General features: G+C 37.9%; 2 protein-coding genes across 6 annotated transcripts in view; both read left to right on the forward strand.

Annotated features, from left to right (window-relative positions):
* jade3 (jade family PHD finger 3) overlaps positions 1-2,423 on the forward strand; it is a 28,951-nt gene extending 26,528 nt beyond the window's left edge. For 3 of the 4 annotated variants that reach the window (XM_018091343.2, XM_012957273.3, XM_018091344.2), the window contains one exon: positions 280-2,423. In XM_018091343.2, the coding sequence (XP_017946832.1) occupies positions 280-1,163 (884 nt within the window). In that variant the 3' untranslated portion in view covers positions 1,164-2,423. The remainder of the gene's footprint in view (positions 1-279) is intronic. The other variant, NM_001079025.1, reaches the window with a different exon arrangement.
* Positions 2,424-9,911: 7,488 nt separating this feature from the next.
* rgn (regucalcin) lies at positions 9,912-20,714 on the forward strand. 2 transcript variants are annotated; one of them, NM_001006821.1, is made up of 8 exons: positions 9,975-9,983; positions 11,451-11,566; positions 13,725-13,890; positions 15,380-15,562; positions 15,767-15,982; positions 18,449-18,580; positions 19,981-20,135; positions 20,320-20,490. In NM_001006821.1, the coding sequence occupies exons 3-8, from the start codon at positions 13,728-13,730 to the stop codon at positions 20,368-20,370; spliced, it is 900 nt and encodes a 299-aa protein (NP_001006822.1). In that variant the 5' UTR covers positions 9,975-9,983; positions 11,451-11,566; positions 13,725-13,727; the 3' UTR covers positions 20,371-20,490. The 2 variants fall into 2 exon arrangements, with proteins under 2 accessions (XP_012812212.1, NP_001006822.1); XM_012956758.3 differs by lacking the exon at positions 11,451-11,566 and having other exon boundaries at positions 9,912-9,983; positions 20,320-20,714.
* The last annotated feature ends 1,586 nt before the right edge of the window (positions 20,715-22,300 follow it).

Below are 22,300 nucleotides of genomic sequence, written 5' to 3' on the forward strand. Positions count from 1 at the left end.
TAAACCCTCATGTGATTTTACATCTCCAGACAGGTGTAACTTTTTTTTTTGTCATGGATAATGCAATTTTGAGATTTTTCTCAAATCTGAATATGCAAATTGTAATTTGGATTTATTTTTGTATTTGTCTGAATCTTTGATGGAGATTTGGTATTTTTCTTAGTCCAAAAAATATGGATTTAATGCATTCCTAATTTCAAATGTGGTTATATTTATCACCAGTAGATAATCTATTTTAACACAGTGTAATTGTATCTTTTTTTTTTTTTTTTTTTAAAGGACAACCATTATCGAATGCACTAGAAAATACACTGTTCTACCCTCCTCCCAGGATTACTTTGAAGCTTAAAATGCCAAAACCCAGAACACGAGACTGCAGAATCAGTTCTGTGAAAGCAGGAACCATGTCCAGCCCAGATAATCAAAACAGCAGTGCTACTTACCATGGGATGGGGGGAGAAGTCCACAGGCAATCTTCTGAACATACGAAGCTCTACTCCACTTATGCCTCTGAACAGAGAAACAATGGTTTGCTAGGAGGAATAACAAGGTTTCACAAAGAGTTTCAGGGTACAGGGTGTAAGCCATCATCACGGTTTCGTTCATCAGGGAAACCAATGTCTCTACAAGCTGTCATTCATGGGCAGTCTTCAAATGGCAGTGGGAAGGTACAGCATGAACATGTGAGTTTAGCAAGGGCTAATGGTGTACTTAGCAGCGGGGACAGAACTCAGAGGGATAGCTCAAGCCAAACATCTCCTGGGCAGAACTCTGAGATTATATGTCATATTGCAGGTCAGAGCACCTTTAGGAAAGCCAACATGGAACACTTCAGCAGGTCATTTAAAGAGGCCACCAATAATTTAGTTAGAACCACAGAAGACCTGAGAAGTTCTGAAAAGCCTCAGCGGCGTCAGTCTGTAAAAGAACGTTTGTGGAGCAAACAGCCGGCTGATACTCAAACCTCTGGTACTCCATACCAAGACAATGATGGCTATTGTCCTGACCTGGAGTTAAGTGACTCTGAAGCTGAAAGTGATGAAAACAAGGACCATATGCTGTTACGGCGAAACAGCCGGGAAAGTCCAAACAGGGACTCTTGTAGGAACAGCCGCATTAGAGGCAAAAGGAAAATGACTTCTCACAGTTCAGTGCAGAGGTGATAAATACCTTTCCCTCCCCAACATTTGTTTTTCTACTAGTATATATTTAAATGCCAAAATTTGGGCAGTGAACCTCCAAAAATGTAATATAGTCAGTTGTTAGACTTGATTGAGTGTAGGGGTTTGCTAAGGATAGCAGGAGTCATTTAAATTTCTATGTGAAATTGTAAGAGAATGGCCAGCTCAGCCAGGCTTGTCCCTACAAGCAAGGAAATCTTTTAATTAAAGGTATTTTAATATTTTCTGTGTCAGACAATATGGTGATCCTTTGTGGATAAAGGAGAAATTTGATATGATAATTCAAAATGATAGTTTTATTTTGTACATTATAAGAATATAAAACACCGCAGCCTTCAGTTTGCAGGCTTATTTTTGACTGTTGCAGGGTCAGACAAACATCTGCAGCCAATCAGTAAAAGTTATAGCATCTCTGCCATAGGTGCTGTCATTTTGTCCTGCTCTCTAGTCCATGCTGACTGTAAATACATTCCTAATGTAAACATCCTGCTTGTTGTCCAATACAATTGCTGTAAATATTATTCCCAATGAAGTAGATGATTCACAAGCCAACTTGTGAATACTGTTTACAAAAATCAGTCGTAGGATTCTCAGTATATTCTGCCATCAGTGACTAAGGCACAGCAAAATAGCAGAGGGAACATACTGTGCATTTCTTTTTGGGACCATGATACTGTCAGCACTTTGGCAAAAAAAAAAAAAAAGTGCACTGTTGCAATATCCTAGACTTTTACACACTATATTAGACATATCCATTCTCTTTGCAGAGGGTGACATGATTATGAAAACTGCTGAAACCTAAATGTAGTTGTTATACCTTTCCTGTATGTATAGCTCGATGAACTCAATAGAATTCAACATCTACAAGTCTTTCCCAGATTTTCCAGATTCATACATGTTTATTGGCAGCCTGCTTGGTTTAAGGGATTTCAAATGGCTAGCCTGGTAATATCAGAAAGCATTTTTAGACTTTACACATGCAGGCACTGTATTTCTCTAATGAGAGTAGAAACTCTGTAATCCTGTAGAAAGAGATACTTTTCTCATACCGCCAGTTGATTGGCTGTGCAGGAATTGGTAGTGGTTCTGCTGAGCGCCATACTTCTGCTACTGGCAATCAAATCGAGTATTTGTATTTCTTTGCAAAGTTATATTCAAGCAAGTATATTCTATACCCAATATTCATGCCTTTATATCCATCTTCCAATGCATGATTTAGTGTGATTAGCTTATCTTACTTTATTTTCTTAAAAAAAAGTTAAGATAACAATCTTTTAGCCTTCTAGATACAGTGAATTAGGAAGTCCCTGCATTGTCATCAGGCCTTTTGAAGTAAGGGAAAGTTAAAATTGACAGCAGCTGGGCTGCTCCATGAAAAAAATCACCAAGATGAGCCGATCCACTAAAAGGGTGTGTTTATTAAGCAACCCTCATTTAGTAAGTAACCAATGAGGTATCAGATCCTGGAAGCCATTTGAATGACGGCTGTTTAGGTCTAGAGGTATGCCTGCATAATTACTGAAAGGGAAAATATACTTTATAATGAAGTAGATCATAAGTATAGCAGAATAGTTTGAGCTGCCTGGGATGTCCTAGATCTACATAGATGATTTAGTGTAGATTAAAAGGAACATCCATATTACTTTCCTTATTTGATTCTCAACTGAGCACAAGAGCAACCGGACCATATATGATCAGTATTATGCTGTTTTCATTTCAGCATGTGGAGGTGCTGTATCTCAAACCTTGCTATACACAGGCTAACTCATATCTGGTCGGTCCATCACCGTGGAACAATCTGATTATGCATGTTTGGGTCTTCCTGTGTCCATATACACGTGCTTAATCCTGTAACTGGTTATTCTTGTTTTTTGTTTTGGAGAATCCGATCACAGCTTGTTCAACCAAGCAGTGACATCTAATTATACAGGCTGGTTGTAAGTAACCAATCTATAAAACCTAAGGTATCTAGAGAGCCTATCACAGGCAAGCAATATAGTAGCTTTTATTTATATCCTTGAATCCTTGAATGCAGATAATATCCTGTAACTGTAATTTATACCTTTATACTTTACAGCATGTAAATAATATAGGAGTAATAAATATGGCATACTTCTGCCTTCATTCATTAATTTGTTTAAACTACAAATTAATCCCTGGCTCTTTTTTATAATGGCACTTACTGTTAAGTCTCATATGTACAGTTAATTGTGTCCAGTTAAATGGCAACCTTAGCATTTACCTGTGCTTTAAGTAGACTGTATATTGAGGCAGCACTGTAAAGTACTTACAAATTCGATAACTGATCCTATCCCATCCCTGTATATTCTACAGTTACTCTACAAAATAGAGTGTTTGATTCTGGGGTATTTAATTATATAAATAAGCTACTATATAGCCTTGGGTACTGCCATTCTAGGTATAAGATGGTTGTAGGGCCCATTTTGCTAAGCAGATATTTTTCAATTTAATACAGTGTATATGTTATTACTTCCACAAGTTGTCTGCCTTTGTGTTAACATTTAGCATTTTGTAGAATGGCCTGTTCTTAGCAGCCTTTTAAGTGGTCTTCCCTTCACGTTTCTAATATTTTTTTTCCAGCTTGCATTTTAAAATGCAACCTGGTTGTCAGGGTTACTGACCCCAGCAAATAAAAACATTTGCTTTGTGAGGCTATAGTTTCATTATCATTATTAATTTTATTACTTACTGTTTGATTCATCTTCCAGTCTTTCATTAAAACCACTGCCTGGTTGCTAGGATAAATTGGACTCTACCTAACAGATATCTGCTGGAGTTGCAAACTGGAGAGCTGCTGAACAAAAAGTTAAAGGGATACTGCATAATTTTTATAGTGTACTTTTAATTTCTAAATTACACTGTTTACATAGAAAAAAAAATCACTTTACCATTTAAAATGTTATTCTTGAACCAACAAATGTATTTTTTTTACCTGTAATATTGTTGTGTAGGCAGCCATCTCACTGCATTGTGCCTGAGTCTGAGCTTTCAGAAAGAGCCAGTGCTACACATTAGAACTGCTTTCAGGTAACCTATTGTTTCTCCTACTCCCATGTAACTGGAGGAGTCCCAAGCCGGACTTGGATTTCTTAATATTGAGTGCTATTCTGATATCTACTGGGAGCTGCTGTCTTGCTACCTTCCCATTGTTCTGCTGATCGGCCGCTGGGAGGGGGGGATATCACTCCAACTTGCAGCACAGCAGTAAAGTGTGACTGAAGTTTATTAGAGCACAGGTCACATGGTTGTGGCACCCTGGGAAATGAAGAATGTGGCTAGCCCCATGTGAAATTTCAAAATTAAATGTAAAAAAATCTGTGTTTTTGAAAAAATGGATTTCAATGGATGCATTTTGAAAAAAAAAACATGTTTTGCCATGACAGTATTCCTTTAAGTCTACATCAAACTAAATGTTAATTTTAAGGTGAACAACCCCATTTCTTTGATAACAGGGTTGGAATGCCATTCATGGATCTATACAACAAATACCATACAGGTTGCTGCCAATAAATACTGTAGCTGGAGATGCCGGGCAGCCAAATATGATCTATAAATGTATAGTAAAGATAAAGAATCTATAATCCAGAATGTCTGGGACCTCTGCTTTTCTGGATGAGACATTATTCTTATGTTTTAAGGATAAATCTTGAGTCTGATAAAATCATGTATACATTAAATAAACCCAATATGGATTAATGCAGTTTAGTTACCATCAAGTACAAAGTACTGTTTTATTATTAGGCAGAAATAGAAAATAGTTTTTTAAAAATTAGAATTATTTGCCTAAAATGGACTCTATAGGATAATAAACTTATTTAGAGCTTTCTGGATAATGGGTTTCTGGATAACAAATCCCATACCTATAGATTTATTTTCACTTTTTGGTTTTACTGCCCATTTGACATTGGCACATGAATAGGCCAGCTCAGCTAGCTTTGTATATACTTTTTGGTGACTAACTACATTGTCAGAGCATGTGGAAACATCAACACGCCATCAATCTAGTTTATTTGCAGAACTGGTTGAGAGTAGAAAACCGTTTACAACTAGGTATAGCTTGGCATATACAGATTTGCTTGTTTGTTTGATTTGGCCACACGTGTTGGACCAAGTTGGTTTGTTCCAATCATTCAGCCATTTTTGCTACTAATCAGACCCTAATAATGGCCCATGTAGACCTGGCAGGCAAGGACTGCATCAATGTGCCCATGCAGTCCCCATTTAACAGGGGTTTCAAACTTGCCCAGTTGATGATACCTGGACAATTTATTGTCAGATATGAACCAGACAGGCTACTGAGAGGCCCCACATGCAGAGTGGGCAGCTTATACATTAACCTGTTGAGGACCAGCTTTTTTTCCCCTCTTTATACCGCAGGCAGCATATGGCAGTAGCAGGTCATTCTAGGCTGTACCAACCAGCTCTGCGTAACTCTTAAGCTGGAACTATGTCATTTACCCAGCAGTCCTTGTGTGAGTAACACGAATTTTAAGCAGAAAATCATGGTGCTTGTTCCTGAAAAGAACATTTGATTTTAGGCTGTTTGGTTTTTCTCTGGTGTCCTTGGGATTGAGTTTTGCTGCATTAATGAAGGAGCACTACTAAATGTTTAAAACCAATAGCCACAAAAATGTGTAAGCTGAGAGTCTATGGAACTCTGTGGTGGCAATTATTTAAGTATTGGCTTGCAAGATTCATTTTTGTGCTATTTTTATTATTTTTTTACATCTATATAAATGTGTAAATATATATACAGTATATATATATATAATTTTCAAAGACAGACTGAGCCTTTTTTCCCAATGTCTTTGTTTTACTAGTACTTTTTCATTAAATTATGTAACTGGCAATCTGATCTTTTTGAGTTGGCATATTTACTAAACTAGTTTTGTGCATCAGATACGCAGTATCCTTCATTGTTATAGTCAGTCTCTCTGAACACTGACCCTCAGTATTTCTTTGCCTGACTTTATGCAAGGGCATTGGTTTATTCTTGTTCTAATAACCTTAACCATAATAACCAGCATGCAAGCACAATTATGGCCCATCTTACTTCCAGTAAGCAAAGCAAAATATCTATATTTGATCATTTTCCCGCTCTTTTATGGACGGATAAAGCTAAAACACCAGGTCACTTTCTCAAAACTGGGTCTGGAGCCATCATATAAACGACACATGTGAAGGAGAATGTTGCTTGGATTAGCAATGTAAATGAAGATGCATTCTGCTTTCCTGCTGCACACCATGCAGATTTGAATATACTAGGGTTAGATTCACTGTAGCCTACATCCATGCAGGCTACATACATGTAGTCAATGGTGCATTTACTTTTTGAGCTCACAGGTTACTAAAGGAGAACTAAACCATAAAAATTAATATTATAAACTGATTGCACTGGCTTAAAGTTTCAGCATCTCTATAGTAGTAATGATATAGCTCATTACAGTTGTCACAGGAGCTCCCCATCTTGGATTCTGTTCCCACCCCCTGGAACTGTCTGGGACAGTGCACATGCTCAGTGTGGTCTGAGCAGCTGTTGAGAAGCTGAGCTTAAAGGTCGTTGCAAATTATCAAGCAGAAATGAGGTTTGTCTGTCCTATAAGCTGGTGCTAGAGGGCTTATTATTTAATTTTGATGCAAATGCCCTGGTTTTAGATCTGTCATGTAATGTGAATCTGAATGAATTACTAATCAGCTTTTTACTATTACATTTATACTCTATCTGTTTGTGTGTGTGTCTATATCTATATCTATATATATATATATATATATATATATATATATATATATACACAGACACACCCCCCCCCCCCCCCCCAGTAACTGACAGCAGCATAGAGCATGTGCAGGGAAGCAGCAGAAAAGAAGATGGGGAGGTACTGGGGCTTCTTTAGTTAGGCTTTAGTTCTCCTTTAAATACATTACAGTCTCACAGTTGGGTTTATGAAAATACACAATTTCTCTGTCTGGTGCAGGTATACTGTTGTTTTTTTTTTCCCCCAGTGCCAGCAGTGTGCTTGTATTGCCCTGCACAAAGTACTCTGAAGGCACATCATAGTTTCTAGCTGCTTGGCACAGTTTAAACACAAAGGTAGCGAATACCACTTTACTGGTGTCGTGCTTAAAATTGTATCCCTTCACTAAACTCAGAGAAGTAGTTTATGTTGCGTTCTGCTGTGTCTGTGACAGGCATGGCATTACACATTTTATTGGCTTATACATTGAAATAGAAATATATCTAATTATTCTTACTAGTAATAAAAATTATTTCCACAGTTAAAGAGCCAAAAGATTCTGCAGTGCTGTACAATAAGACGTGTGTTCTTTAACCATACATATGCATACAAATGATCACCAATACAGGAGGTAAAGAGGGCACTGCCCATTAGAGCTTACAATCTAAAAGGAGATAATTCTAAAAAGTTGCAAGGTTTGAAACATTAAAAAGTGCTAAAAATTACAGTTTTATTTGTGGCTCTGCTTTGTGCATGTACACACAGCATATTACTGCATATATTCAGTCTTTGTATTTCTGTTAGTGTGAGCTCCGATAGGGCCACTTTCAGACACTGATATTTTTGTATTCTATCCAGACCAGTGTGGATTTGGCCTTCGTAACAAGGTTCCCCCTCAAAGGAATGCTTTGTTTTGAAACATAGCCTGTTCTAAACAAATACACATTTGTGCCATATTTTTTTCATTTTATTCAATGAAGACTTGACAGTTCTTGAAGGCAGAGTAATAACATATTTTATTTACATGTTTTATTTACACACACACAAAAACTGTTTTTTCTAAAATATTTTTCTAAACGGAGTGCAAAATTTTGGCAGTATATAATAAATATATATACTGTATATATAGTTCAGATAAACAGCAATGCACACTCTAGACTTGTGAAAAGAAAAAAAATGTGAACCAACACCTTTATCAAGGTTATTATACCAATGTAACCTTTATAAATGTCTCTAAAGGGATCAAAATGTTGGTTCACAAATGAATATTATTTTAGATAAACAACGGGTACAAAGGAAGGAAGGATCTCCAGTTCTGAATAGTTCCCTAAATAAGAGCAACGCCAGCCCAATTGCACTAGCAGAAAGGTTAACCTCATTCAGTTAAACATTCTCTAGCTGGGGCAAAGTGTAATCTATAAACATGAGCTTTTAATTCAATAAAGATAAAAGTAATATTGCTTTGTCAATAATGCATAGAACCAAGATAGAGTACAATATTAGGGCAAGGGCACACTAAGCAGATTCACTGCTTTCTTCCTCAGGCTTTTTTTTTTTTTTTTATATGGCCAATATCTGCTCTGTTGACAGCATCGGCTGTATTCGCTCCGTGAAGCTCCACACAGGCCGACGCCAAGCCTATTAATGCAGCTATGGAGGTGTGCGCATAAGAGCAGATCTGTTCTCCTCTGCATCTATTAAAAACACCTGTGAAAGAAAGTGGTGAATCCAGTTAGTGTGCCTACGCCCTTAAGGTATCAACAGCCAGATTTAAGCATTAGGTGCTACGCCCTTATAGCACATGGTTTCCTAAATATTGGATCACCAGCTACTTTGTGTCATTGGTTTCTGTTTTTAGAAAACTGAGACATTTAGTTTATTTGTCTTTCTACAGATTTTATGTAAATGAAAAATATGGGAATTTATTACATCTGATTTGCACAGTGAAAATTATTGTAATGACATTAAGTTTAACCATACTTTTATCTAAATACCTGCTGCAGCCGGAACAAGTATTTCCTGCAGTTGGTGTGGTCTGTAAGTACCTACAGAAGCCAAGAGCACAAGGAACTGGAACAGATTGCGGGAACATGGGGAGATCAGAAAGAAAGAAATAACCGGGCAGCTTCAGATGTCTAACTGAACTGTATATGAACTGGCATTTCAAAACTGGAGTTTTAGCTTTTTTGTGTTTCACAACATTTTGAAATGCCTGTTTTTTGCAAGTGATCTCTGGTCAAGGATAAATCATAAGCAAGATATGGCTTTATAATTCTTACAACACTGAACTGGAAATAGGAGTGTAGAATAACATATACTTGTACCTGTTCATGAGATATATTTTAAATGGTAAGTGAAAAAGCAGTTTATAATAAAATAAAATATTTATTATTTGATATCACCTTTGGACCTATGCAATCTGCATAAAAGCACAAGGCTAGTGACTAGGAAATTTGAAGTCACCTCTTAGTTCCATGACTTTGGGACTCGTGCCTTTATATGGTGATTAAATAAGCCTTAAATATGTACTAATAGAGGTGCTTAGTAATGTCAATTGTATAAGATATGTGGAATCATGGCTTATTGATTATAATCAATTTCTAATAGATAAACATGATTCCATATAGATTTTAGCCTAGTTGTTCTTGAATGCTTACCATATGTGATGGAAAGCCTGTAAGATACATGGGATAATGTGTCACTTTAAAAGAAATGGGGTTCTGTGTCCATATAGAGGATCTGAGGTGATTTTTTATAATCCTTTCCAATTAACAATAAGGGTTCTATTATTTTGTAGTTATATGTAGTTGGGCATTTTTTGCTGTGCTAGCCTAGTGACTGCACCACTTGTCCTTTTCTCAGACCTTCATTAAGAATTGCTGAAGAATGCCTTTCAGTAGGGAATGATTTTTGATCATTAGTCACTATGTTTGAGCTGTATTAACCACTGGGGTTAAAAATTAATAGGTCTAATAAATATAAGCCTGTGTGCATCCAGTCCAGCAAACACACCAACAGCCAAGCCCTTAAGACAACAGTTCAGTGGGTATGGTATTCTGCACTCTGATGCTATAAATATAGTTGTTTAGTAATGTATGTCTTTGTATCTAGGCATAAGGTTATTGCCACAAATTGCACACAGCAAAATATTAAGTGTACTGCTTTAATGTACTGTAAATGTGGGGTCTACTGTTGAAACTAAAATGCCTTGTCTTTTTTTATTGGACTTCATAGAAATGAATGGCTTTTTAATTTTGTGCAACTAGTCTGATGGGACCAGAGTTGCTACAAATCTGCTGCATAGTGGTCACACCCTCCACCTTCAGGTGGCCATACACAGGCAGATTTCAGCTGCCGATTCAAGTCTTTTAGACCATTTCTGCTGCATTTCTGCCTGTTAATGGGCATACCTAACTGACATTTGGCCTAAAATTGGCGAGATTTTCATTGGGCGGGTTTGATTTTCGGTCAGATCTGGGACTGCATCGGCTTGTTGATGCAGTTCTCAGTCAGATGGCACCTATGCCGGCTGTTTTAATTTAGCAAACAAAGTAAGTCCATAAACTCACGGATCCTTGTAAACTCAGTCTGTTATCCACTGGTGCAAATCCTCTTGATGCACCTGGCCAGGTGCCTATAGTAATGAGCACAAGGAAAAAAGGGGGAAAAATTGCACACAAAAGAAATTGCTGGTGTAAAAAAATACCTCCAACCTGTTTATTGCGGAGTGCACATACAGACCAATAATTAGCTTGATATTGCATATCTTTAGAAGATCTACTCGTTTGGCGACTTTGCACAAATTTGTGTAAAGTCCATGGCAGATTTCGCTAAGATTTTGTGTGTCAGATTTTATCTGATCTTGTCATGCAACAACATGAGATTTTGTAGGATCCTACAAAATCTGATCTCCATCAATTGGATTGTAATGTCTGATGGTGTGTTTTGTTTATGCATCATTGACAGTCAAAGTATTTCAATTAAAAAAAAAAAGTCTATCAGACACCATCAGATTTTCATTAGATTTTATCTTGTTGGATACAGACACAGCATGCAGCATTCCCTTCCAGCAGGCACGTTATGTCGGATGCCAAAGCTTCCATCAGATATTTATAAATTATATTTTGAACTATGTGACTACATCTGACTTGTAGGATGAGTTTTGTCATTCCAACACCATTCTACAAAATCTCCAATGGAGTTCATTTTGAGGCAGTTAGGTAGAAAGACGGAGTTAAGGGCTGGGGTCCTTCTCTGGATTTTTATTCTCCTTAAATATAACCAGCAAAGTGAATTGTATAAGCATATCAGAGAAAGTGCTAAGAGGTCTGTTTTTGCTGTATCATATGGAGTGTGTAGAATGTTATACATGCATCAAGTTTGTTTTTTTTCCATGCCATCACTGTACTGGAACGCAAACCATCTGATTCTGCCATTCAGCAAAAGAGCCTGAAAGGCTTAGGACAAAGTCCACGCACAAATCTGCCATGTAATGCTTGTGTGTGTTTTTTAGTAATGTGATAAACAGGATATCCTCAAAACTAAAGGGGGCGCCCTATGCAAAGCAAAGCAGTGCAGCTCTGCAGCAGATCGTAGGAGAAGCAATAGGCTCCATTACCAAGAAAAGCCGTGAGTATAAGGAAACAAAACAGAAGTGTGGAGGCAGCTGGGGAAGGACAATACAGTACACAGTAGGAGCAGATTCTGCTCTATGGTGATTACAGGCACCACTCCCTGCAACTCACAGCAACACAGACTGCAGAATCCCTAGATCTGAATGCACACCTATGGCTGCAAACTCTGAAGACATGTGACAGCCAAGACTCCTGACTTCAGTAAAGAAAAAGGAACAGATTTTACATACTAGACACATACACACACATACCTGTTAACATTCTTGACACTGGAGAGGGTGACAGTGCCAATCACTTCATGTTATTGTTAAAACTTTACAAGAGCTATTGACACCAGAAATTAAGCCCTTTTTTTACATATATTATACATTGACTTTGTGCCCTATTTATACATTTTGCCATAAAAATATCTGCCCAATGCCTTTACATTACCTATCTACTTCCCCATGTTCCTCTGTGAGGGGGCTGCCATATTTGTGCAGGAGTCCGTTAGCATTAGAAGCTATAACTGACAGTCTGAGAAGGGACAGTCGGGTTGGCAATACAGTCAGGTTTAGGAACTTCAAGTAACACGAAAGCAGCCCTTTAAGTTAAAAATGATCAACATGACCTTGCACGAAGTTGCCTGCAGGAGGAGGAAACTTTGGAAAGCCGAACCTCGGGCACCTTGGAAAATACGAAGTGTATCATATGTTTTCCCATCTGCGATTTACATTGTTGCCAGTGAGAAAGCATTTGGAGAAGATAAATTGCCTAAGGTTTCAAAGATTTATCTTGGGTGACTAATCTCCTTGTGTGCCAGAGACCTAAATTGTTCCTCTAAATTGTTCCTTAAATCTACATGTTTTTGTTCAATTAAGGGCTGCCCTGCCACAATATATATGGTTTTTCAGTTAAAATTCTCAATGTTTCTTACATGGTTTGTTTTATAACATAGGTATTCTGTACAACAGGGCTGTCCCACTGAAGGCCTAAAAGCCAGATGTGACCCTCTAAGAGATGTCACAAGATGTGATTTTGTTGTCCCCCAGACAGCTCAACAGTATTACTTACATATTTAGGTGACATTATTTTATTAAAATCTGGCACCCAAATATAGTATAGTGAATAATTGACCCACTATATGGAAACAGTTTGACAGCACTGCTGTAGAGGATATCATTGATAGCATACCTATATACTTATGTGCATTTTCCCAGTACTCACGTTACACATATTCGCCATCTCCCTTCCCATAGTTAGCGGCCCTGCTTAGGTGGCACTGAAATGGGTACATGTATAATATTATCCGATGGGGTTGGCACAAGACAAAGCACAGCCAGGGGGTATATGATGGCAAACACAGAGCTTCAGTAAAAAGCTGGAACAATATGTGCAGCTCTATGTTTAGTTGATCTTTATCAAAAAGACACTTGTATAGCTCAGTTTTATATGCAAGTGCAGTTGGAATGACAAAAACACATGTGCTGATATAGTAAAGGAGAAAGAATGGGTTAATCAATTTGTGCCAATTTGTTAGCCAACCCTCAGAAGTGATATAAGTGCGTTGATCAGTTATGATCTGGTGGAAATGTGGTAGGGTGGGGAGATAGCTGGGGCAGGAGAGAAGAGGCCAAGCTGGAACTGGGAATTGAGTATGGGCTGGGGGTAGAATGATAGGTAACTGCAAATACATTGCTGGTAAGATTGTAATACATGTTTTTATAGAACCTCTCCCTCTGGGAAGCAGTCTGGATCTGAGCCCATTTCAATTAGCTGCTCTTACTGCTGACCGAATTTCCTATCAGCTATAATGTTTTTTTTTTTCCATTGTGATGGTACTGTTTTAACCCTTGGGTTGTGTCTTATTAGTTATGCAACCTCATCTTTCTTTCTTTTCCTATTTTTTTATTTTCTTACTTTTTCTTTTTTCTCCTACTTTTCTTCTTCTCCCCCCCCTCCACCTTTTTTTTAATGTTTCCTCCATATGGATTGCTGGAAGTGTTAATATCTACAGCTCCTCTTAATATCCACTCTGTACTACTGAAAATGTTAATAAAACTATTACAAATAAACCACATTTCTATCTGCAAGGGTGTTAGGTTTTTTAGATTCTGACTCCCTTAGCTATCACCCTGCTTACAAAATCTGATTTATGACGTCTGTCACCCCAGAACATGTCTTCCATCAAGATAGAGTGTGTTGTCAGCGAGACGTACAAGATTGGAGAGTCGCCAGTTTGGGAGGAGAAAGATGGAACACTACTGTTTGTGGATATTACGGGCCAAAAGGTTTGTCGGTGGGACCCTGGTACTAAGAAAGTGCAGAGTGTATCACTAGGTAAGGAGCAAACACTGCTTGACTGTATAAGCAACTCCCAGAATAGCTTTACAAGGTACTGTAGATTGGCAAAGGGTTAAAATGATGTTTCTAAGGTTTCCAGATTTCCCAAGTGAAATCCACGAACAGGAAAAGGCCTATGCTGCACGCAGCTTGCAAAATTTGTATATACTATGCCCATTTTAGGCCACTGCCCCATTACCATACACCCACATACAATCACACCACTCCACAAATTTTAAGACAGGGATTGTTTCAGAGGTGGGGACACTTTCCAGGGTCAGTTTTCTACTGGGAAAGGGAATCTGAAATGGGGTCAGTCCACATCAGCATATAGCTACAACAATAAATTCAATCACAGGTATGTGATCTATTATCCTGAATGTTTGGGACCTGGGGTTTTCCGGATAAGGGATCTTTCCATAATTTGGATCTCCGCAACTTAAGCTCTGCTAAAAATCATTTAAACATTATTAAACCTAATAAGGTACTGTTTTATAATTACAGAGAAAAAGGTAATCATTTTTAAGCATTTTAATTATTTGCTTATAATGATGTCTATGGGAGATGGCCTTTCCGTAATTCTGAATTTTCTGGATTATGGGTTTCTGGATAAGGGATCCCGTACCTGTACTAACTGCCATTTCTCAGAACAAGGACGTGTAGACTGGCAAAGTATTTTGTGTATTTGCCAGGTTACATCATGAAAGGAAGTATGGACCAACTGAATCACTATTAAGCCTGTCAGTACAGTGAAGAACAAAGGCAAGATTACAGCATTTCTGTGAGCGCTAAGCCTAATTTTTTGCTTTGGCTGCACGTCCAGTTACAGCACCATTGATCTTGTTAAGTTCAGGATGTGCTCCCACTATCTTAGGTTATGTTACCATCAAGCTCACTACATTAAAGGAACAGTAACACCAAAAAATAAAAATGTTTTTAAGTAATCATAATACAATGCACTGTTGCCCTGCACTGGTAAAATTTGCACATTTGCTTCAGAAACACTTCTTTAGTTTATATAATAAGCTGCTGTGTAGCCACGGGGGCAGCCATTCAAGCTGGAAAAAGGAGAAAAGGCACAGGTTACATAGCAGATAATAGATAAAACACCATTGTATTGTACAGAACTTATCTGTTATCTGCTATGTGCCTGTGCCTTTTCTCTTTTAAATGGCTGCCCCCATGGCTACACAGCAGCTTCATTTACTAAACTATAGTAATGTTTCTAAAGCAAACACACCAGTTGTAGCAATGCAGGGCAACAGTACATTATACTGAAGTTTCTTTTATACACTTTGATTTTTTGGTGTTACTATTCCTTTAACATTATATTTTGATAACACAGAATGGCACATGTACAATCCATAGGTTTATTTCTAAGAATATTTCTGTATCTCTGCTCAGAATGGGAGTTACTTTACAATGTACTGTCACTGCTGTCAATGTTCCTCTGATGAAATCTGTCTGTTATATTTGGGCTTCTTAGAAGCCCCAGTAGGCTCTGTTGTCCTTCGGAAATCGGGAGGCTATGTTATGGCCATGGGCAACACTTTTTCAGCTCTGAATTGGCAGGACCAGTCTGTTACAACTCTTACATGTGTAGATGAGGACAAGCCAAACAACCGATTTAATGATGGCAAGGTTGACCCGGAGGGAAGATTTCTTGCAGGTATGATTTTAGTTATCTAGGAATACTTCTATAAACTTGCTGCTCCTCTGAATTTTAGTAGTTAATGAATAAAAGTACACAGTATTTATATATATATATATATATATATATATATATATATATATATATATAAAATAAAATCCTTTACTAACTGTTATTTTAACTGTACTACAACCAAATCTTTTTATTTGAATTTCCAAATAGGCACCATGTCCCAAGAAATCCGCCCAGCAGTAGTGGAGAGGAACCAGGGTTCATTGTTCACCCTCTATCCTGACCATTCTGTTGTGAAACACTTTGACATGGTTGATATCTCTAATGGATTAGACTGGTCTCTGGATCACAAAACCCTCTATTATATAGACAGCCTGTCCTTTAAAGTTGACGCCTTAGACTATGATATGAAAACTGGCAAAAGCTGTAAGTACTATTATTTTAGTTCAATATTCTAAATAACATAATGCCATTAATTTCCGGTTCAGTATTTTTTGTGCCAACTGTTCTGTCTAGTCTAAAAAACAATTTTAGGTCATGGAACTCCAAGGTTACCTATATCCTCATTTTGGAAATAAGAAACAGGCACATGCTTCTTTTATAAACAAAACAAATACAGTAGAAAAAACCCACCACGCCCCAGTAAAAGCCCTCTCCCAAGCAGCATCTCACATGTTGGGTTGCCACTTGGCTGGTATTTTCACAGTCTGGCTTGTAAAAGTGATGCATAAAGCCAATAATATAAATAGGAAAAACATCTAAAATTATTAGGCTGGTATTTATTTTACAAAAAAAGGTGTCAACAAATGTTTAATTGTTTTCTATATTTTTTAGTAATAAAACAAATTATCAGTTCACTCTGTATAATGAGCTGCTTTTAGTGTTTTCTTACACAGAGGTCACAGTTGCTGATAAAATTACTCTTATATATCAGACAACTGGTCCTGAATTATTTATTAATAGAAGTAGGGTTTTATTTCAGGTGATTTATATCAGTTCTGAATTAGTCTGAATCATGCTCAGACAGACCCTATCGACATCCAGTAATTATCTAGTAGTGACTCAGTTTAAGCACTGCATTCCTTGCAGACTTAAATTATCAGGTACACTTTAGATCGCAGACCTGTGTGCTTTCTGTGAGGTAAATGTGACGTTCCAAACAATGATATATTGTTCCCAGAATGCAGAGTAATTACTAGAAACCTTGTGCATTAGAACAGTGATTTTGTAATTAAAGAATCAGGCACTGAATAATAAAAGGGAACATTACCCCCTTTTATGACATGAGCTTATTTAGTTGGGCTTATATACAAAATGTTCAGAAACACTATCTGAACTGCGAGACATCAATATAAATGTTTTCAAGTCCCTCTACTTTCCAAAGAATCAGTACCCCCACCCACTATGGAAAGCAGAAGGACACTGAGTCACAGAATCCATCACTTCACACTGGAACAAGGTAAAGTAGGTTGTCAACTTTGCACGACTTCCCAAAGCCGAACCAATGTGTAGGCCTTTCCACCAGCGACTCCTATTGTTGCTAGTGGAAAGGCATTTCAGAGTAGTTAATTGCTCACAGTAGCAGAGATCTATTGTGGCCAACTAACTCACTCTATGGGCCATCAACCTTAAGCTGGCCATACATGCACCTTAAGCTGGCCATACAGTGGGCACCATTGAAGGCGCCCAAGCTAAATCTATGTTCAGGGCTGAATCGGCAAAAGGAGGTAGAAATCCTATTTTTTCTACCTCCATATCTGACGATTCAGCCCTGAACGTCAGTGGATCGAAGATCGAAAATCGCCACATGTGTGGCCAGCTTTATAGTTAATATTTGTCATTCTTCCAGATTTACATCTCCCTGTTAAGGTGGCCATACACGCACCGATAATATCGTACGAAACCTCGTTTCGTACGATATTCGGTGCGTGTATGGTATGTCGGCGAGTCGACCGATATCGCAGGAAGCTGCCTGACCAAAATCTCCCTTCAGCGCTGAATCGGCAGAAGGAGGTAGAAATCCTATTGTTTCTACCTCCTTACCTGCCGATTCAGCCCTGAATGGTGTGTGGCGGATCTGACGATGTTTCGTGCGACCGATGGGCGCACGAAACATCGTCAGATCGCCACATGTATGGCCAGCTTTACTCTTTCCTCCTTCTGCCTCATTAACCTCGTGTGTCAAAGACCAGACAATGGAGGGGCTTTATAAGCTTACTCCTTGCAACTCACAGTTGCTCATGAGTCTGATCTAGCTGTGATTCCTGGTTTCTGTGTTTCCTGCCTGGTTGCTTGTTCCTGTGGATTTCCCTGGTTTGATCTCTGGCCTTTTTTTTTTTTTTTTTTACCACACTTGCCTGTTGCCTGCCTTTGATCTTGGCCTGCCTTAAAGACCTTGTCTGTCTTCTGCCAGCCCTGACCATTTTGCCTGTCTACTGTTAGCTTCACTATAGACCTGTATTGGAACTTATTGCTCATTTTTTTTTTTAATTCATTAAATATATTTTCACCATATAATGGCTTCTGCAAATTATTCAGCACCTATTGGGTTCATCCTGGGTTACTCAGCACACCAGCTCCTACCTGCCGGTCACTCACCAGTAGCCAGACCAGACAATATGTGGTTGATTTTCAGCCAGATATCAGTTGGGCAGACCTGTCGGCTAAACAAATTTCCAAATAACTAACCAAAAACACACGCACACGAAAAAAAATGAAAGAAGGAACACTAATTGCAAACTGTCTCAGAATATAAATGTGTATGTCACACTAAAGTTAATTTAAAGGTGAACAAAAGCGTAAATGCATAAAATGCCCAGGTGGGTGGGTGGTTTTGGTTTTCTTATAAAGCAGTAATTCGTAACAAACTGTTTTAATGTTTCTTTCCCTCAGCAAATCGAAGGACTCTATACAAACTACAACAGGATGAAGGAATCCCAGATGGCATGTGCATTGATGCAGAAGGGAAACTTTGGGTAGCCTGTTATAATGGAGGAAGAGTGATTCGCATAGATCCAGAAACAGGTGAAACATTACTATTAAAACCTGCTGTTTCTAAAGCTTCTTACATTACATGAATGGGATCCAGTCTGGAATGCTTTAGGGCCTGGGGTTTTCCATATAAAGGGTTTTCTGTAATTTCAATCACCATAGCTTAAGTCTGCTGAAAAACAATAGGATTGTTTTGCCATCAATATGGATTTATGCAGCTTAGTTACAATAACATACAAGGTACTGCTTTATTACAATGTAATATTAAATATTTTTAAGAAGATGTTAATTATTTGCTTCAAATGGACTGTATGGGAGATGGCCTTCCTATCATTTCTGGATATCACGTTTCCAGATAAGAGATCCCCTACCTGTATCTTAAGCCTAACTGGCTGATATGGTGTTTACTGTAAGAAAAAATGTAAATCTCCGGTGGGATGGCATACGCGGCGTCACGATTTGCTGAAATCACCTAAGTTGCCTCGAGAGGCAACTTCGCCGATATCTGCAAATCGTGGCGCCGCGTATGCCATTCCACCGGCGGTTTACATTTTCGCCAGTGGGATGTCATATCGGGGAGATTAGTCTGTGCCAGAGCCCTTAGGGTATGGCAACTGCCCATCTTTATTACACAATTTTATTTACTATTTGCATGTTTATCTCTTGCATTAAAACAAACTACTTTTGCCAAATGTCCTGCCCTGTGTTAGATTAACCAAAGACAAAGATTTCTATGTTTACAATCCATTACCTTAGTGATTTCTAAAATTGTTCTAGCTCACATTATCATCATAATCCATCATCCTAAATAGGCAGTTACTCTCCCTCAGGACTCACAAATGTACCTTAAATTGCCATTGTTCAAATATACTTGAATGTAATGTAATCTTAAATATGCACTGGATGCTTTAGCATTCTTGAGGGAGGGGGGAGCAGGAGAGGGGAGAGAGCTGCGTGTCTCTGGCAGAGGAAAACAGACACAACAAATCTTTTGACAGAGAAGTCAGTGCAGCGTTTCTGTGAGTGCTTATGGCTGTATTTACATAGACCTTTCTGATAAAGCTTACTTAGTTTTTACCTTTCTTTCTCCTTTAAAGCAAACCCAAGGATTCCTGCTATTTGTAGGGAGAGATTGGAGACTGCAGAATAGTAATGTGATGCCACTGGATAGCAAATAAGTATTTATCTAAGCAATCTAAATTTACATACATAAATTTATATCCAACATCCTAAGCATACCTCTGGTGTTCCAGATCCACTAGGTATGAGCTCCTTATCCTTACGATCAGAGCCTTTAAGTACAAAATTGGTAACTGGTATCTGATCAATATAAACCTAAACACTGCTAATGGGTTTTTTTTCCATGTGTCACTTGTTACTGGTTAAAAAAAATGGATATTAGGTTTTTACCGTGCAATGTCTTTTAACCATAGGAAAGCAAATCCAGACTGTAAAATTGCCTGTAGATAAAACAACATCTTGCTGCTTTGGAGGCCCAGATTACTCTGAGATGTATGTGACATCTGCTTGTGAGGGGATGGATGAAGAATGGAAAAAACGCCAGCCCCAATCTGGAGGAATATATAAAGTAATGTATATGTCTGATCTACATAGTAATATGAAACAGTATATACTAGGGTAATACTTTTGGACTGGGTACAAGCCAGCACTATCCTTACTGCCTGCCTTTTCAAAAGGTTTAAAGGTCCTAAAAATATATTTTGTCTTTTCAGAAACTATTACTCTAATAGCTTTTTTTTTTTTTTTTGCAGATTACTGGACTTGGTGTAAAAGGAATAGCACCGACTGCATTTGCTGGGTAACCAAAAGCTACTAGAGCCCAAGCAACATTGGGGAATGGTGACACTGTATTTGCTTTAAGTACAGACCTCCAATGTTAGTGCTGACTCGTCTGACTTCAAATAAAAAAACACATCTGTTAATAAAACCATCACCTTTTTTACTTCTAATGTTTACAGTGTTTGTTGAGTTCCCTGTTTCACTTATTATGCTTGGGCTGTCTGCCTGTGCCTGTCTTAAAGAGTGTGCTGTACCATAAAGTAGTTGGCAAATGCTTCACTCACAGTACTGTATGTAAGTTTTTCACAAACCCATTAATTTTCCCTGCAACTGACACCGTCAGTTTAATAAAGAGTACCAATATTTATACAAGTATGTCATATGTTATGCGGCCATGGGCATCTGCAGAAAATTTTTCAAGGGGGGCAAAGCCGACCGTTTTTCTAGACTCTGTCTGTATACAGATGCTAATTCCAAGTTTATAGTAAATTTCATTATTAGCAAAGCCTAGAAAGTCCCTCACAATTTACTGTGTAACTAGGGGAGCTGTTTAAATAGAGAGTATAAATCACAAAAATATTTTACATTATGCTGTACTTAACATTAGTTTAAAGATAACATAAATCATTTTAAGCCTTTAATTAGGATGGATTGATAGATAGATAGATAGATAGATAGATAGATAGATAGATAGATAGATAGATAGATGGATGAGGGCCCTCAACTTTTCTGTGCTTTAAAAAAGAAAAAAAAAAACTCTTAGGCTACTGTAAAACACTAAACAACTCTCTTTAGCAAGGACAGCTTTTTTAAAATGACATATAATAAGGAGTAAATGTCAGCACCCAATATAAATCTATCTGTCACTTAAGTAGCCATCCAAGCTGAAACTAATATAAAATGCCAAAAAGCCCACTATTTAGTCATCTACCATAAGCTCCATTTTTATCAAATAATTCAAATTGGTAATAATAATTATAATAAGACTGTCTTGTACTTGATCCCAACTAAGATATAATTAATCCTTATTATGAGCACCCCGTTACGTAAGATTTTTTTGGCGTTGGAGTGCAGACACCAGAGAGACTATTATATAGCGGGACTGGCAAATGGGAAAATAAATAGCAATCAAGAGGATACTGAGCCAGAACATAAGAGACTTGAAAAAAAGATATTTAGCTTCTTTTTAATCTCCTTTTTCTTTTTTTCTCATTTATTTGCATTGTTAAAATTGAAAAGGTAAAAATAAAAACTTTAAAAAAAGTGAACTTGAAATGTAAATCAAGTTCAAAGTAGACGTTTGGGTTACCTTTGCCAAATTACATATATATTTATGTTGGGTTGAAACATACTGTTCTTCGACTTCAGCTTATTTTTCTTCTTAGCGCCACCCCTTTTTCTGAATGCTATTCCTATTCTCTAAACGCAGGTTGCTTGTGCTTTTCTAAGCGATCCCGCACCCCCCTTTTTGGGCCGCCGCTCCGAACACCCCAATTTTCCCATTGACTTTGACAAGGAAGATTTTCAGCAGAAATCCAACCTGCTGCCATTCTCACAGTAATAACACCAGGGTCCCCAAACTTTAGGGGGCACCAGGTAACTGCGGTTCAAGGTTAGAAAAAGTGGGCAGGGCCAACAACAGCCAATCAGATTTAAATTTAAACTGATGCCATTCTTTAAATATTAATATTAAGGCCCTTAAACTTTGCAGAGCTAGTCACCTGGTAACTATGGTTCAGAGTTAGAAAAAGCAGCCAATCAACAGACAATCAGACTTCACCTATTGATTTTTTTTTGGTTTAAATTTAAAATGCTGCCTTTCTCACACTATTTATGTCAGGGTTCCCAAACTTTGCGAAGTCAGTCTCTGGCTGACTACATTCAGGGTTAGAAAAAGTGGGTGGAGCCACCAACAGCCAATCAGACTTCACCTATTGATTTTTTTGGGTTTAA

Source organism: Xenopus tropicalis, chromosome 2 (genome assembly GCF_000004195.4).
Source record: "Xenopus tropicalis strain Nigerian chromosome 2, UCB_Xtro_10.0, whole genome shotgun sequence".
Taxonomy (NCBI): Eukaryota; Metazoa; Chordata; class Amphibia; order Anura; family Pipidae; genus Xenopus; species Xenopus tropicalis.

Coding starts and splice junctions, on each gene's coding strand:
- rgn (XM_012956758.3), top strand. CDS start 13,728: ATGTCTTCCATCAAGATAGAGTGTGTTGTCAGCGAGACGTACAAGATT. Junction 15,563..15,766: donor GGAGGGAAGATTTCTTGCAG/GTATGATTTTAG, acceptor ATTTCCAAATAG/GCACCATGTCCCAAGAAATC. Junction 20,136..20,319: donor AATCTGGAGGAATATATAAA/GTAATGTATATG, acceptor TTTTTTTTGCAG/ATTACTGGACTTGGTGTAAA.